The sequence below is a fragment of the Plecotus auritus genome (assembly GCF_963455305.1).
Source record: "Plecotus auritus genome assembly, chromosome: 6".
NCBI lineage: Eukaryota > Metazoa > Chordata > Mammalia > Chiroptera > Vespertilionidae > Plecotus > Plecotus auritus.
Genome location: NC_137773.1, coordinates 117,268,951 through 117,283,566, shown reverse-complemented (window position 1 = coordinate 117,283,566; position 14,616 = coordinate 117,268,951). Strand labels below are relative to the sequence as shown.

At 42.1% G+C, this 14,616-nt stretch overlaps 1 protein-coding gene across 5 annotated transcripts in view; it reads right to left on the bottom strand.

The window, feature by feature from the left end:
* SHQ1 (SHQ1, H/ACA ribonucleoprotein assembly factor) overlaps window positions 1-14,616 on the bottom strand; it is a 205,090-nt gene that overhangs the window by 138,954 nt on the left and 51,520 nt on the right. For all 5 annotated transcript variants that reach the window (XM_080677011.1, XM_080677010.1, XM_080677009.1 and 2 more), the window contains one exon: window positions 1,357-1,484. In XM_080677011.1, the coding sequence (XP_080533137.1) occupies window positions 1,357-1,484 (128 nt within the window). The remainder of the gene's footprint in view (window positions 1-1,356; window positions 1,485-14,616) is intronic.

The following is a 14,616-nucleotide window of genomic DNA, read 5'->3' as shown; positions in this document are numbered from 1 at the left end:
GAGTCTGTGTGTATTCCTTTTATTTAAACACTGAAATTTTGTTTTTAATATACAAGTAAAGCCAAATCAGTATGACAGAAAACATGGGCCTTCTACTCCTGATCTATCTGAAACTGTTATAATTCTAATCCTATCTAATAAAAGAGTAATATGCAAATTGACCATCACTCCAACACACAAGATGGCTGCCCCAATGTGGACACAAGATGGCCAGCAGGGGAGGGCAGTTAGGAGGGACCAGGCCTGCAAAGGAGGGTAGTTGGGGGCGATCAAGCCTGCAGGGGAGGGCAGTTAGGGGTGACCAGGCTGGCAGAGGAGGGAAGTTGGGGGCGACTGGGCCTGCAGGGAAGGGCAGTTGGGGGGGGATCCAGGCCTGCAGGGGAGAGCAGGTGGGGGGGAGCCAGGCCTGCAGGGAAGGGCAGTTGCGGGGGGAAACCAGGCCTACAGGGGAGGGCAGTTAGGGATGACCAGGCCTTCAGGGGAGGGCAGTTAGGCATCAATCAGGCTGGCAGGGGAGCAGTTTGGCATCAATCAGGCTGGCAGGGGAGTGGTTAGGGGGTGATGAGGCTGGCAGGCAGAAGCAGTTATGGGCAATCAGGAAGGCAGGCAGGCGAGCAGTTGGGAGCCAGCAGTCCTGGATTGTGAGAGGGATCGGGCCTAAACGGGCAGTCGGACATCCCTCGAGGGGTCCAAGATTGGAGAGGGTGCAGGCTGAGCTGAGGGACACCCCCCCATTCACGAATTTCGTGCAACGGGCCTCTAGTTTACATTTAATATACCAACCTTCCACTAAAGAAGGCAGTAATAAATTGATCACCTAAGAAAGGATTCTGTGGATAATGTTTGCTTAATGTTAAAAATGGCATAGCCATCTCCTGTGATTCATGACCCCACTCCCAACCCCAATTCAGCTTTCATTGGTAAAAACTGGTCCACCTGATGCAGGTATAAGGATAACTATTCCAACTTCTACATAAATCCATTTAGAAAAAAACTGGGAGGACATATCAAATTCATTCAACAGACAAAGGGAATAAAAACTGGGTCTTCTCCCACTATTCTAACACTCACATGCCCTTACCACAAAGGAATGTTCAGATCTCTCAAGCTGCTTCCTCAACAACTATAAATGTCCTATGTGCTAATGCTCCTAAATTTACTAAATAAATATTTTAAAAGGACTCCAATGATTCAGAAGTAAAAAATACTCCAGACAAATAAGTCTAAGGTTGAGTGGCATTTTCCAACCCAGGTTGACGACCCCATTTCCAAAAGTAGCAAACCAAAAAAATACCTACTCACTCTATGAGGAGGTTAAAAAAAAAAAAAAAATGAGCCTATTTTTTAGTTTCTTACCTAAAGCAGCATGATTTTCTTGCTCCTGACTCTTTCCCATAAAGGCCATCATCTTTGAATACATATCAGTCCACCAAGGTTTATATTGCAAAACCTGTTCAACTGCCTCATCTTCAAAAAAGTCGGCTCTGGGAAAAACAATGAATGTTAGGTGGGCATGCTGTACAGGCTTTGGCTGGGTTTAATGCTTTCTGATTTATAACTCATTACATTTGCATTAGAAATACAGATCAATTCAGAGTACATTTCAAAAAAAGATGAGCACTACATTTAATTTACTTTAGTAATCATCATAAAATGAAAAGTAAGCAACTAACTAAAACGATAGTTGACATTTATGATCTCTTACATGGGAGTACACGGTAGACCACTCTTACCCTAACGGCCTATCCCCTGCACTACAGTGGTGTGGGATGATGTGAAACAGAAGACACAATGGACTGAAGCCCAGCACTTGTCCTAGATTTGCAAATATCACAGATTCTGGTAAAATTACAACATAGAAAAGAATCTTTTAACTCCACCAACAACAAAATAAACACGTGAGTAGAAAATTTAGGATACTCAATATCCACACACAGGTTACACACATGTCACCGTTTAGTTTCTGCACTCATATTTTCTACCAACACACAATCTACTTTATTTAGCTATGCTAATCCTAATAGGTCCTTAAATTAAAACTACTGAAAAAGATAAATATAATCTTTGTTGAGAACAGAAAATAATTTTCCTTCACTTTACTTTCTTAGTTTTAACTGGAAAAATAACTGCTATATTTGAAATACACCGTTGGAGGACACTTGTTCAGAAAATATGCTATCCCTCATTCAAAGTTGGAAACTGGTATTCTTGGGGTAACAACGAGAAAAAGTATAATAGTGAAAAATTCATTTATATTTTAGTTAATTAGAAACTCAAGGGATTGAGGTTTTGATAAATTGGATTTTCTAGCTGATAGTTTTATGACCTTAAATACATTTTTCTTCCAAGTGAGATACTGAAACCTTTTTAAAATTAGAAATATCACAGATAACAAATTCTTCGTATGTGCCAAGCACTTTACTAAGTACTTCTGATTCATTATTTTTTTGAATCTTCACACAGTCCCCATGAGCAGGGGATACACCATGCCCATTTTACATGGGTGAAAACTGAAGCTCAGAACAGTTGTACATCATGGCTACGACAAAAAAAAAAAACAGTAAGAAGTGTGGCCTGAATTTGGACCCACTTAAGTCTTACTCCAGAATCCAAGCTAGCAACCAAAATATGTGTTCTATCTTTATGCTTAAGGAAATAAAGTACATATTGGACAAAACTGAATAGCAATGGTTTTTTTTAAAAATATATTTTATTGATATTTTACAGAGAGGAAGGGAGAGGGATAGAGAGCTAGAAACATCGATGAGAGAGAAACATCGATCAGCTGCCTCCTGCACACCTCCCACTGGGGATGTGCCCGCAACCAAGGTACATGCCCTTGACCGGAATCGAACCCGGGACCCTTCAGTCCACAGGCCAATCTATCCACTGAGCCAAACCAGTTTCGGCAGCAATGATGTTGAAACAATAATTCTCAATATCAATTTTCAGGCACACAAAGCATTTGGGACCAGGATGAAGTAGTTGCTTTATAAACTAATCCTGTTAAGAGTCTCTTATTAGCCATCTGTGGGAGGTCAAAGCCTCCTCTGCTAGGAGCTGTACCCCTGTGGACACCAGGTATTAGATGGAGAAGGCATGAGAAGTCATAGACTGTAGGAGAATCTTTATTGCAGACCAAGTAGCCATTGCTACCAAGGAGCCATCTGACAAAACAGTTCTTCAAAGCAGTCTCCCAAAGCAGCTGCAGCAAACAGTCCTGGCTAATACAGTAGCCAACACAGGAGCCCTTGTAAACATAGCAGCCATTCCTAACAAAGCAGCCCAACCAAGCAGCCAGCCACTGGCTGGTCAGTAACATATTTTATACTAACTCAGACAAAAGAGGCTTCTTACCAAATAGTGACATCAATATTTGGGCTATAGAAAGGTACGCCTGTGCAGTGCATTCAGTAAGATGGCTGTGTCCTTGCTTTTGCACCTGTATATAACAAGTTGGCCTTGAACATCCGGTATACTCTGATTCGAGTTCCCATACCATCTCTTTTTAAAGTGAAGAAAAATTAAAATTGATGGTTGCCAGATGTGAAGAGGGGGTGGGTGAAAACGGTAAAGGAATTAAGAAGTACAAAATAGTTACAAAATAGTCACAGAGATATAAAGTATAGCATAGGGAATCTAGTCATTAACCCTATATAATAATATATATAATAAAGAGGTAATATGCAAATTGACCATCATTCCAACACACAAGATGGCCACCCCCATGTGGACACAAGATGGCCGCCACAAGATGGCCTGCAGGGGAGGGCAGTTGGGGGGGACCAGGCCTGCAGTGGAGGGTAGCTGGGGGAACAGGCTGCAGGGAAGGGCTGTTGGGGGGAACCAGGCCTGCAGGGGTGGGCAGTTGTGGGGGACCAGGCCTGCAGGGGTGGGCAGTTGGGAGCGACCAGGCCTGCAGGGGAGGGCAGTTGGGGGGGACCAGGACTGCAGGGGAGGGCAGTTGGGAGGGACCAGGCCTGCAGGGGAGGACAGTTGGGGGCTACCAGGCCAGCAGGGAAGGGCAGTTAGGGGCAACCAGGCTGGCAAGGGAGGGCAGTTAGGGGTGACCGGGCCAGCAGGGGAGGGCAGTTGGGGGGGACCAGGCCTGCAGTGGAGGGTAGCTGGGGGAACAGGCTGCAGGGAAGGGCTGTTGGGGGGAACCAGGCCTGCAGGGGTGGGCAGTTGTGGGGGACCAGGCCTGCAGGGGTGGGCAGTTGGGAGCGACCAGGCCTGCAGGGGAGGGCAGTTGGGGGGGACCAGGACTGCAGGGGAGGGCAGTTGGGAGGGACCAGGCCTGCAGGGGAGGACAGTTGGGGGCTACCAGGCCAGCAGGGAAGGGCAGTTAGGGGCAACCAGGCTGGCAAGGGAGGGCAGTTAGGGGTGACCGGGCCAGCAGGGGAGGGCAGTTGGGGGCGACCAGGCCTGCAGGGCAGGGCAGTTGGGAGGGACCAGGCCTGCAGTGGAGGGCAGTTGGGGGGGGGGACCAGGACTGCAGGGGAGGGCAGTTGGGAGGGACCAGGCCTGCAGGGGAGGACAGTTGGGGGCTACCAGGCCAGCAGGGCAGGGCAGTTAGGGGCGACCAGGCTGGCAGGGCAGGGCAGTTAGGGGTGACCAGGCCGACAGGGGAGGGCAGTTAGGGGCAATCGGGCTGGCAGAGGAGCAGTTAGGCATCGATCAGGCTGGCAGGGGAGTGGTTAGGGGGTGATCAGGCTAGCAGGTAGAAGCAGTTAGGGGCAATCAGGCAGGCAGGCAAGCAGTTGGGAGCCAGGAATCCTGGATTATGAGAGGGATTCCAGATTGGAGAGGGTGCAGGCTGGGCTGAAGGACACACACCCTTCCCCCATGCACGAATTTCATGCACTGGGCCTCTAGTACTACAATAACCATGTATAGTGTCAAATGGGTACTAGACGTATGGGGGGGATCATTTTGTAAATTGTATAATTGTCTAACCACTATGTTGTACACCTAAAACTAATTTAATATTAAATGTCAACTCTAAAATTTTTTTAAAAAATAAAATGAAGAAATACTCTTTTGAATTGATGTTTATTACAGAGTTACATCCACTAATCAGAGTGTAAACTTTTTCTAGGAAATGAATTTCAAAAAAGATAAGTAATTGAAGTGGCTAAAATGCTAAATAAGTCAACAAAAGTACTAACTTTGTGCTATGTTCCAAGCTCCATGTTGGGCACTGCTACATGGCTGACATGTTACATGGCTGACAAGACACAGGAAATCCTGGCCCTCACGGTACCTACAGTCTCACAGGAAGAGTCAAACAACTATAATTCAGCATAAGTGCTATGATAAATGTTATAGCAAATGAAGGGGAGATGACAAGCAAGGCCCCTGAAGCAAATAATATCTAAGCCAACAGTTGAACCGTAACTAACAGTTAATCAGTTTAAGAGAGGTAGAAGAAAACAATCTGGGCTGAAAGAATAGCTAGCAAAGACTAGGAAACAAGAAGGCACATTTAAGAAAAAAATGTTGATAATAGCTGAAAATAATGGGTTGTGGTGACAAATGACCTTGTAAGCCATGTTAAAAAATCTAGAGGAATTTTATCCCTAAGAACAACTGAGTACTTAAAAACTTTTGCATTTGGGGGACTAAAACATCACTCTCACTGCCACCTAGAAAATGGTTTAGAGAGACCGAAGGGACAGAAATAATGGTGGCCTTGAATATGACGTAGCAAAGTGGTAAGTCTGACATATAGTTAGAATCTAGAATCCTCAGGATGCAGGAGTCAAGGGAGCCAGGAGTCAGAGTCAAAGTCCATGCCCAGGATTTAGGCCTAGACAATTCAGTGGACAACAAGTGACCTTTGTTGAGACAGGAACACAGGATGCTAACGAACATGACGGGAGAGACAATGACTTCTGCTTGGAATAGGCTGAGTCTGAGCTGTCCTTTTAGGACACACAGAGACCTGTCCAATAGTCAGTTAGACATGCAAGTCTGATGCTCCAGAGAGACACATGACACAGTTAAGGAGACCAAAGAAGAGGACAGAATTGCTCAGGAAAAACATCAGGGGGAGCAAAAAGGGCCTTAGAGACTGGAGCACCAAGGACATTTACTGCAAAGGTAGAACAGCCCATCTGAAAAAAATGCTGTTTTCCCCCTAGGAGAAAAATCATAAAAATAAATAAATAAAAAATACTGGCTCTGTAAAACAGTATCTCTGCCACCTCCATGCCCCCTTTCTCTTTGGCCCCACCCCCCGCCTCCGATTTTCAGAATGTTTATGTGATTATTTGGAGTAAAACATCACTAATGTAGTTTTATCAATTAAACTGTGATGGTTTTTATAGTGTTCATGATTTACGAGTTTTGTGAACAGTTCTGAGGCTAACAGTCTACATTCCAGAATAAATTATTTTCAAGTTTTTCAATGCATTAAATTCAACAAGCATTCACTGAGCAGCATATAGAAGCATGCAAATCAGAGAGATAAAGATTGGCAATACTCACTCCCTGCCCTTCAGGACTTCACAATTAATAAGTACCACACACACAAACAGAATGTTGTAAAAACAAGATGACCTATAACAGAAGCACTGAGGAGAGCTTCCCCACCAGTCTGGGAGAGAGAGACCAGAAAGTGACAAAAAAGCCCAGTCTTTACAGATAAAAGTAATTCAGGTAGGATGGACAAGGGAGAAAACAGCTGGTGAAGGGATACCATGAGAACAAAGTGTGTGAGAAGAGGTATGGGTGGAGAAATGCAAACATTCATTACTGCTACAGTATAAAAGGTGGGCAAAAGGCGGGGCAGGGCCAGATCACAAAGAACTTTATATGACATCATAAGAAGTTAGAAGCTTCTGAGAAAGAAGATAATTACTAAAAAGGGCTCCCAGTGGCTAAGTGGGCTCAAATTTAAAAAGCAAGAACTAAAAACAACCACAGAGCCTAGCAGCCATTTCTAAACGGGCCTCTCATGCAAATGGCACTTCACAGAGAAGCGTGCACTGAACTACCTGTCTCCTACACTGTGCTCCAGACATCTGAGCCAGCCCTTATAAAGGAGTTCCTGTAATCCTATTTCAGCCAATGGGACTAAGGCTTTTCCTTCCAATTGGAGCTATCAACTTCTTCACCAACCAATCAGAGCATCTCCATTCAGAACAGTGTCTTTTGGACCAATCAAACTGCAAAGATTTGGAACCCTCATGTACAGGAGGATGGACTGCTGGAGGGAAAGACCAAGAGTAATTAACATATAAATGTGAGAAGTCCAATGGACTTTGATATTCAGCAAGGGCTGAAAATCTGCATAATATTACCTGCTGCAGGCTGAATGGCTGAAGGCAATCCCCTAATCTGATAATCCTTTATTGTTTACCAAACCTTACCATTCAAATGCCCGTTTGCTTTGCTAAAAGGCAAATGTGTATTCTCTAGTAAATAAAAAGCAATGGGTTCAGGGAGCCTTTCCACTAGAGAAGCGTCTCCGTCTGGCTCCCCCAATAATTTCAAAATTTATATTTCTGGTCTAGTGTTACTCATTTGCACATTGACCCTTTCTCCAGACCTTGAACCCAAGCTGCGTTGGCCGTGGCTTCACAATGGACCAATCAGGGACCGGGGATGGGGAGACTTGTGTCTATTTCAGCTCCCTTCTGGTTCTGAGAGTGCAATTTCCTTTTCCACCAAAGACTGCATTTCCCTGGCTATAGCTGAAACACTGAAGATGTCTCGCAATAGCAGACTGGCACAAAATTGAGCAGATCATTGTAGGGCAAAGCAGACCAGCACAAAGCAGAGCAAAGAAGACCAGCAAGGAGCAGAGCAGAGCCGTCTAGCTGGAGAGAGACCAGGCCACCACCTCACCCCAGGGCCCTCATAGCTGTGCTGTTTTCATAGCTCTGCTGTATCACAATTGAGCTGTTTGCAATGAATAGTTTCCTTCTTCAATGAGCCACATATTGGGGATTCCTGTTGCCACTGAATTGGCGCCAAGACCATTGGATGAAAAAGCTTATGCTTTAAGCAAAGGAGAACCCATTAAGAGTTTAAGCAGATTTCCATTTTTAGTATATAAGCTATTGTACTGCTGGTTTTATAGTTGATGGACTTGCAGAATTCCAGGCTGGAGGAAGAAATTTCAGTTAGGCAATGAGGAGAATGCTGCAATAAGTAGGACACAAATGAAGGCCAGAAATAGAGTAAAGAAGTAGTGGAGATGAGTGATACAACTTCAGGATAGATTGGAAGTGTGGGATACAAAAGAAGTCAAAGATGAATCCCAGATTCCTGACCTGGGTGACTAAAGTGAAAAATGAGGCTCTCTACCATGGAGAAATTTCAGGAAGTTTTTAAAGGTAAAATGATGAGTTCAATTCGGACATGTTTGAAATAGAAAACTTAGTACCAAGCCCAGTTGCTCTCTTAACCTTAACCTGGCACTTCATCACAATTAGAATAGTGTGTACTTCCCCAATAAATGCAAGCCCCGTGAGTGCAGCAACCTTGTCATAGTCACCACATGCTCCTTGCTATCTGTCAAAATGCCTGGCACAAAGTTCATTCGAAAAATAGTTATTGAACAAATAAGTGCATACATGAAAAAATAAGTAAATGAAGTTGCATTCTAATGCTTTTCCCTAAGCATCGTGTTTTGAATAGAGACCCTTTTGGAAGTAAATGATCCTCTTCTCAGCCTCCTAATTACTACTTGTCCTGAGTTCTCAACAAATTGAGAAGCTTGGTCAGCATACCATCTTCTTTAATAAATTTTAGCACTGCAAATTACAATTTAAAATGGGACGCCAAATGCTATTTGATCATTTTTGTCCCTTTTCTTATCTCAAACATATTTAAATGTTGACTAAATTACTTTATTTTCTCCCAAAGAAGGAAACAGGCAAGATTTTTATTAACTAGTTGAAGCAAGAAATATACCAACAATTTTTCAGGGAAGGAAAAAAAAGCACACTCTCAGCAAGAGAAATATAAAAACTTGGCTAAAATAAACAAAAGAAGGACTAGAAAAAAATGTCTCAAGATGCTTTCAACATCACTTTAATGTAAAAATAAGACCCAAAAGATATTATAAATGTCAAGAAATGGATAACCAAAAATAATAAATGGATCATCTATATGCCCAGCATTCTACTGAACTACAAAATATAGGGGGAGGGCGGAAACATATACTGGCATCCAGATATTACAATAAAGGATTTTTTAAAAAACAGTGATAATCCGAGGAGATGAAAAATGGTGGTGGAGTAAATGGACGTGGCATGGACAAACTCCCAGGACCAAACTGGAATTACAACTAAAATACAGGAAAATCTTCCTGAATAATCAATGAAGACTCACGGGAGAGAACCCTAAGACCCGAGGAGGGAAAGTGGAGACCGCACAGAGACAGGTAGAAGGGGTGGAGGCGCGAAAGGTCTGGCCGAGCTTCCACAGACAGCAACTGATGTTCTGGAGATATATATCAGCTGAGGGGGTTGCCACTATGAACTCAGGGGTCTACTCCCCAAGCTGGGCCGCCTAGCAGGGAGCACCAGAACTGAGAAGGGTACCCACATAACTTCTGACTGTGAAAGGCAGCGGGGTTGCTGTCTGCCAGGGAGAAGAAGTTGGAAATGCAGGCACCCTTTTAAAGGAACAATGCACAAAATTCCCTGTGCAGCCACTCACCTTGTGCCCTGGCAGAGGCAGGGCAGAGTGGACTAGAACAGAAGCCAGAATCGGGGGCTCTGGAGTTAGAGTTCAGAAGGCAGTCACCCCGGTTTCCTGTGCTGAGTCTTTCCCTCATGGAGGTCATCTTTCTCACAACAGACATTTTCTATACAGACTACCTTGCCTGGGGGGGAAGACAGTTGCCCCACCCTATATGAAAACACCTGGCCCCCTTATTAAGAGACTGAGAATAACAATTAGACTCCAGGCAGAAGCAATTGCTCCACCCTGTTGGGAAAAACTCACCACACCTATGGACCATTGACTGAGGGCAATTCAAGGCAATCCTATCAGTCTGTAAGCAGAGGTGGTCTCTGGAGGCTTTGAGTCTTTGCCTGATCTATAAAGACAGAAACAGCATTTGACACTGTCCTGCACTAGAGATTGAGAGGTGTAGCAGATCTACCTAATCACAAACCAAAACAGGCAGCTAAAATGAGGAGACAAAGAAATAACCACCCACCAAATGAAAGAACAAAATTGTCCAGAGGAGATAAATGACATGGAGATAAAAAATTTATCTGATATAGAGTTCAGAATAATGATGGTAAAGATGCTCAACAGCATGAGAAAAGATACAGTAGCTATAAAAACAGACATAGCACAAATAAGGAACACTTTGGAAGGAATATGCAGCAGATTAGGGGAAGCTGAGGATCGAATCAGTGAATTATAAGATTGAAAAAATTATTCAATCAGACAACAAAAAGAAAAAAAAAAAAAACAATTAAAAGACAAGAGGACAGCTTAAAGGAACTGTGGTGCCAATTTTCCAATAGCAGGTGTCCCAGAAGAGGAAGACAGGGAGAAAGGGATAGAGAATGTGTTTGAAGAAATTGTGGGGAAGGAAAAAGTCACACAAGTTCAGGACACACAGAGAATACCAAGCAAGAAGAACCCAAACAGACCCACACCCAGACACACCATAATTAAAATGCCAAAAATTAAAGACAAAGATAGAGTCTTAAAGGCAGCAAGAGAAAAGAAAAATTTTACCTACAAAGAAGCTCTCATAAGGCTGACACCTGATTTCTCATCAGAAACTCTACAGGCCAGAAGGGAATGGCATGAATTACTCAAGGTAATGGAAAGAAAGGATCTGAAACCAAGATTACTATATCCAGCAAGGCTATCATTCAAAATAGACAATCAAATAAAGAGCTTCCCAGACAAATAAAAAGGGCTAAAGGAGTACATAACCACCAAGCCAGCATTACAGGAAATGCAAAAGGGACTGCTGTAATGAGAAGAAGAAATAGAGAGAGAAACCTAGCCATACAGAATTAAAGTGGCAATAAATAAGTACCTATCAAGAATAACCATAAATGTAAATGGAGCAAATGCTTCAATCAAGACATGTGTTAGCCGAATGGATACAAAAACATGACCCAACTATATGCTGTCTACAAGACACCTACCTCAGAAAAAAAGACACACACAGGATGAGAGTGAAGGAATGGAAAAAAATTTCCATGAAAATGGAAAAGAAAAAAAAAAAGCTGGAGTAGCAATACTCATATCTGACAAAATAAGACCTCAAAATGTGGGCCATCACAATATACAACAAAGGTCACTACATAATACTAAAGGGATTGATCCAACAAGAGGCTATAACCCTGATAAATGTATATGCACTCAACATAGGATCAGCTAAATATATAAAAAAACTTCCAGCCCTAGCTGGTTTGGCTCAGTGGATAGAGTGTTGGCCTAGGGACTGAAGGGTCCCAGGTTCGATCCCCAGTGGGGGGAGTGTGGGAGGCAGCTGATCAATGATTCTCTCTCATCACTGATGTTTCTATCTCTCTCTCCCTCTCCATTCCTCTCTGAAATAAAAATATTTTTTTAAAAAAACCTTCTACAGTACTTTAATGGACAGATAGACAACAATACAATCATAGTAGGGGACTTTAACACCCCACTGACTTCACTGGATACATCTCCCAGACAAAAAATTAACAAGGAAACAGTGACTCTAAAGTACACACTGGATCAGATGGATTTAATTGACATTTATAGAACATTTCACCCAAAGCTGCAGAATATACATTCTTCTCAAGTGCACATGAAACATTCACAAAGATGGATGCTGGAAGCAAATTCCAGTAGTTAGCATAATAAATGGGAGAAGTTCATCAAAAGGCTGATGGACAGCTTCAGCAGGGCTGAAAACCTGCATATATTGTTGCCTGCTGCTGGAACAGCCAAAGGTAGTTCCCCCAACCTGATAATCTTTTTATTGTTTACCTTTGATATATGTATCTGCTTTGCTAGAGGGCAAGGTGTGTGAATAAAAACCCCTTTGTACGGAGATACGGAGAACTTAAGTCACTAGAACTAAACTTCCTCTGGCTCCCCCAAAATGCCTTCCAAATTTATATTTCATGTCTAATTTATTTAATTTACGTGCAGCCCCTTCTCCAGATTCCTGAACCCTTCTAGATGCTGAGAAACACCCCGGAATTAATGACAAGGATATCTGAAGAAGATTATTCGCCTGAGTGAAAAAAGAAAATAATCACCAGTAAAGGTGAGAGGGTCCACCAGTAAATTCGGTGGGGAGATTCACTATGTGTAAAGCCTGCACCAGCTCTGGAAGTCACGAATCCACACTGGGAGGGAACATCTTTTTCTAGCCAAACTATAATGGGGAAGAATTTGGATTAAAGGCAAAAATAGCTTCCATGCTTAAGGATAAAGAAATTAAAATGTCAAAAGGTACTCTTTTAAGTCAGGCTCGAGGAAAAAGAGTGCCATTGTCATATTTAACATGTGGGTTCTTGTTCAAACTGTAAAATGCCTAATTCATATTTGGGATTGAAAGTCTGTAATAAAAAAAAGCCCCATTGCTGAATCTGCCTCTAGTATTGAAAGCCTGGGCAGCTAGAGAGATTAAAGCTGTCAGCTCTCTTGCCAAGAGACTCTCTAATGCTTTGTTTAAAAATTACCGTAAGACGCATTGGCTACAGAAAATACTTACATATCAATAGTCACTGTAAATGCAAAACAACTTAACTCACCAATTACAAGGCACAGAGTAGAGGGTTGGATCAAAACACAAAACCCATCTACATGCTGCTTTCAGGAGATACACGTCAGTTGCAAGGCCAAAGATTCAAAGTGATCTGAGGTGGAAAACAAAATACTCCAAGGCAGCCAAAGAAAAGTGACTCTAGCTACACTTACATCTAAAAAATAGATTTCAAGATATAAAAAAGGTAAGAAGAGACAAAGATGAACATTTTATAGAAGGAGGAATAATAAATCAAGAAGACAACACTTTTCATATACATATTGAACACCTAAATATATAAAGCAACTACTAACAAAACTAAAGGGAAAAACTGACAAAAACACAATTTCAGTAGAGAACTTAAATATCTCATTCACAAAAATGGATAGATCATTCTAACAGAAAATAAATAAGGAAATATTGACCTTAAATAACACACTAGAGCAGCCGTGGGCAAACTACGGCCCGCGGGCCGGATCTGGCTGTTCTATCCGGTTCTCTTGCTCTCCCCTCCGCTCCTTTACTTTGAATTTATATTAGTTCACACAAACACTCCATCCATGCTTTTGTTCCGGCCCTCCGGTCCAGTTTAAGAACCCATTGTGGTCCTCGAGTCAAAAAGTTTGCCCACCCCTGCACTAGAGCAACTGGAGATAACTGTAGAGCTTTCCATCCCAGAAAACCAGATTATAAAATCTCCTCTAATATACATACAACATTTTCAAGGATAGACCATATGTTGGACACAAAACTATCCTCAGAAGACTGAAATCATATCGCACAAATTCTCCAACCGCAATGCTTTCAAATTAGAAATAAACTGAAAGAAGAAAGTAGGAGAAAAATAGAAATTGGTGAAGATTAAACAACATGCTACTGCCCTGGTCAGTGTGGTTCAGTTGGTTGGAGTATTGTCACATATATGGATAGATTATGGGCTCAATTCCCAATCAGGGCACATACCTAGGTTGCAGTTTCAATCCCTGGTTGGGGCACATACAGAAGGCAATCAGTCCATGTTCTCTCTCATATCAATATTTCTCTCTTTCTCCCCCTCTTCCTTCCCACGATCCCCCACCCCCCAAACAGGCCCTTCTCTCTAAAATCAATAAGCATATTCTTGGGTGAGGATTAAAGAAAAACACATGCTACTAAACAAGAACTGATCAAAGAAGAAATAAAATATCAAGACAAATACAGAAAATATAAAATAACAATACGACATAGCAAAATTCTGAGGTTACAGCAAAAGCAGTAATAAGAGGGAAGTTTGTATCATTACAGGCCTTACTCAAGAAACAACAAAAATCTCAAATAAACAATGTAATGTTTCATTTTGAAGAACTATAAAAAGAAAAAACAAGGCCCTAATTCAGTAGAAGGAAGAAAATATTAAAAATTGGAGTGGATTTAAACCAAATAGAAAACAAAAAGACAATTGAAAAAAATTAATGCAACAAAGAGCTGGTTCTTAAAGATTAATAAAATTGACAAACCTCTGGCTAGACTCACTAGTATCAGAATAGTGAATAGACTCAAACAATATCAGAAATGAAAGAGGCAAAGTTACAACATACACCACAGAAATACAAAGGACTATACAAGAATACTATGAAAGGCTAAACACTGCCAAATTCAATAACCTAAAGAAATGGACAACTTTGTAGAAATATATAACCTTCCTAGAATAAATCATGAAGACCTGGGAAATCTAAATAGACCAGTAACAGTGAGAAAATTAAAATAGCCATTAAAGACCTCCCAGAAGTCCAAGCCCAGATTGCTTTACTAGTGAATTCTACCAAGCATTGGAAGATTTAATACCTATTCTTCTCAAACTCTTCCAAAAAATTGAAGCACCAGGAATACCTACTAACTCATTTTAGGGC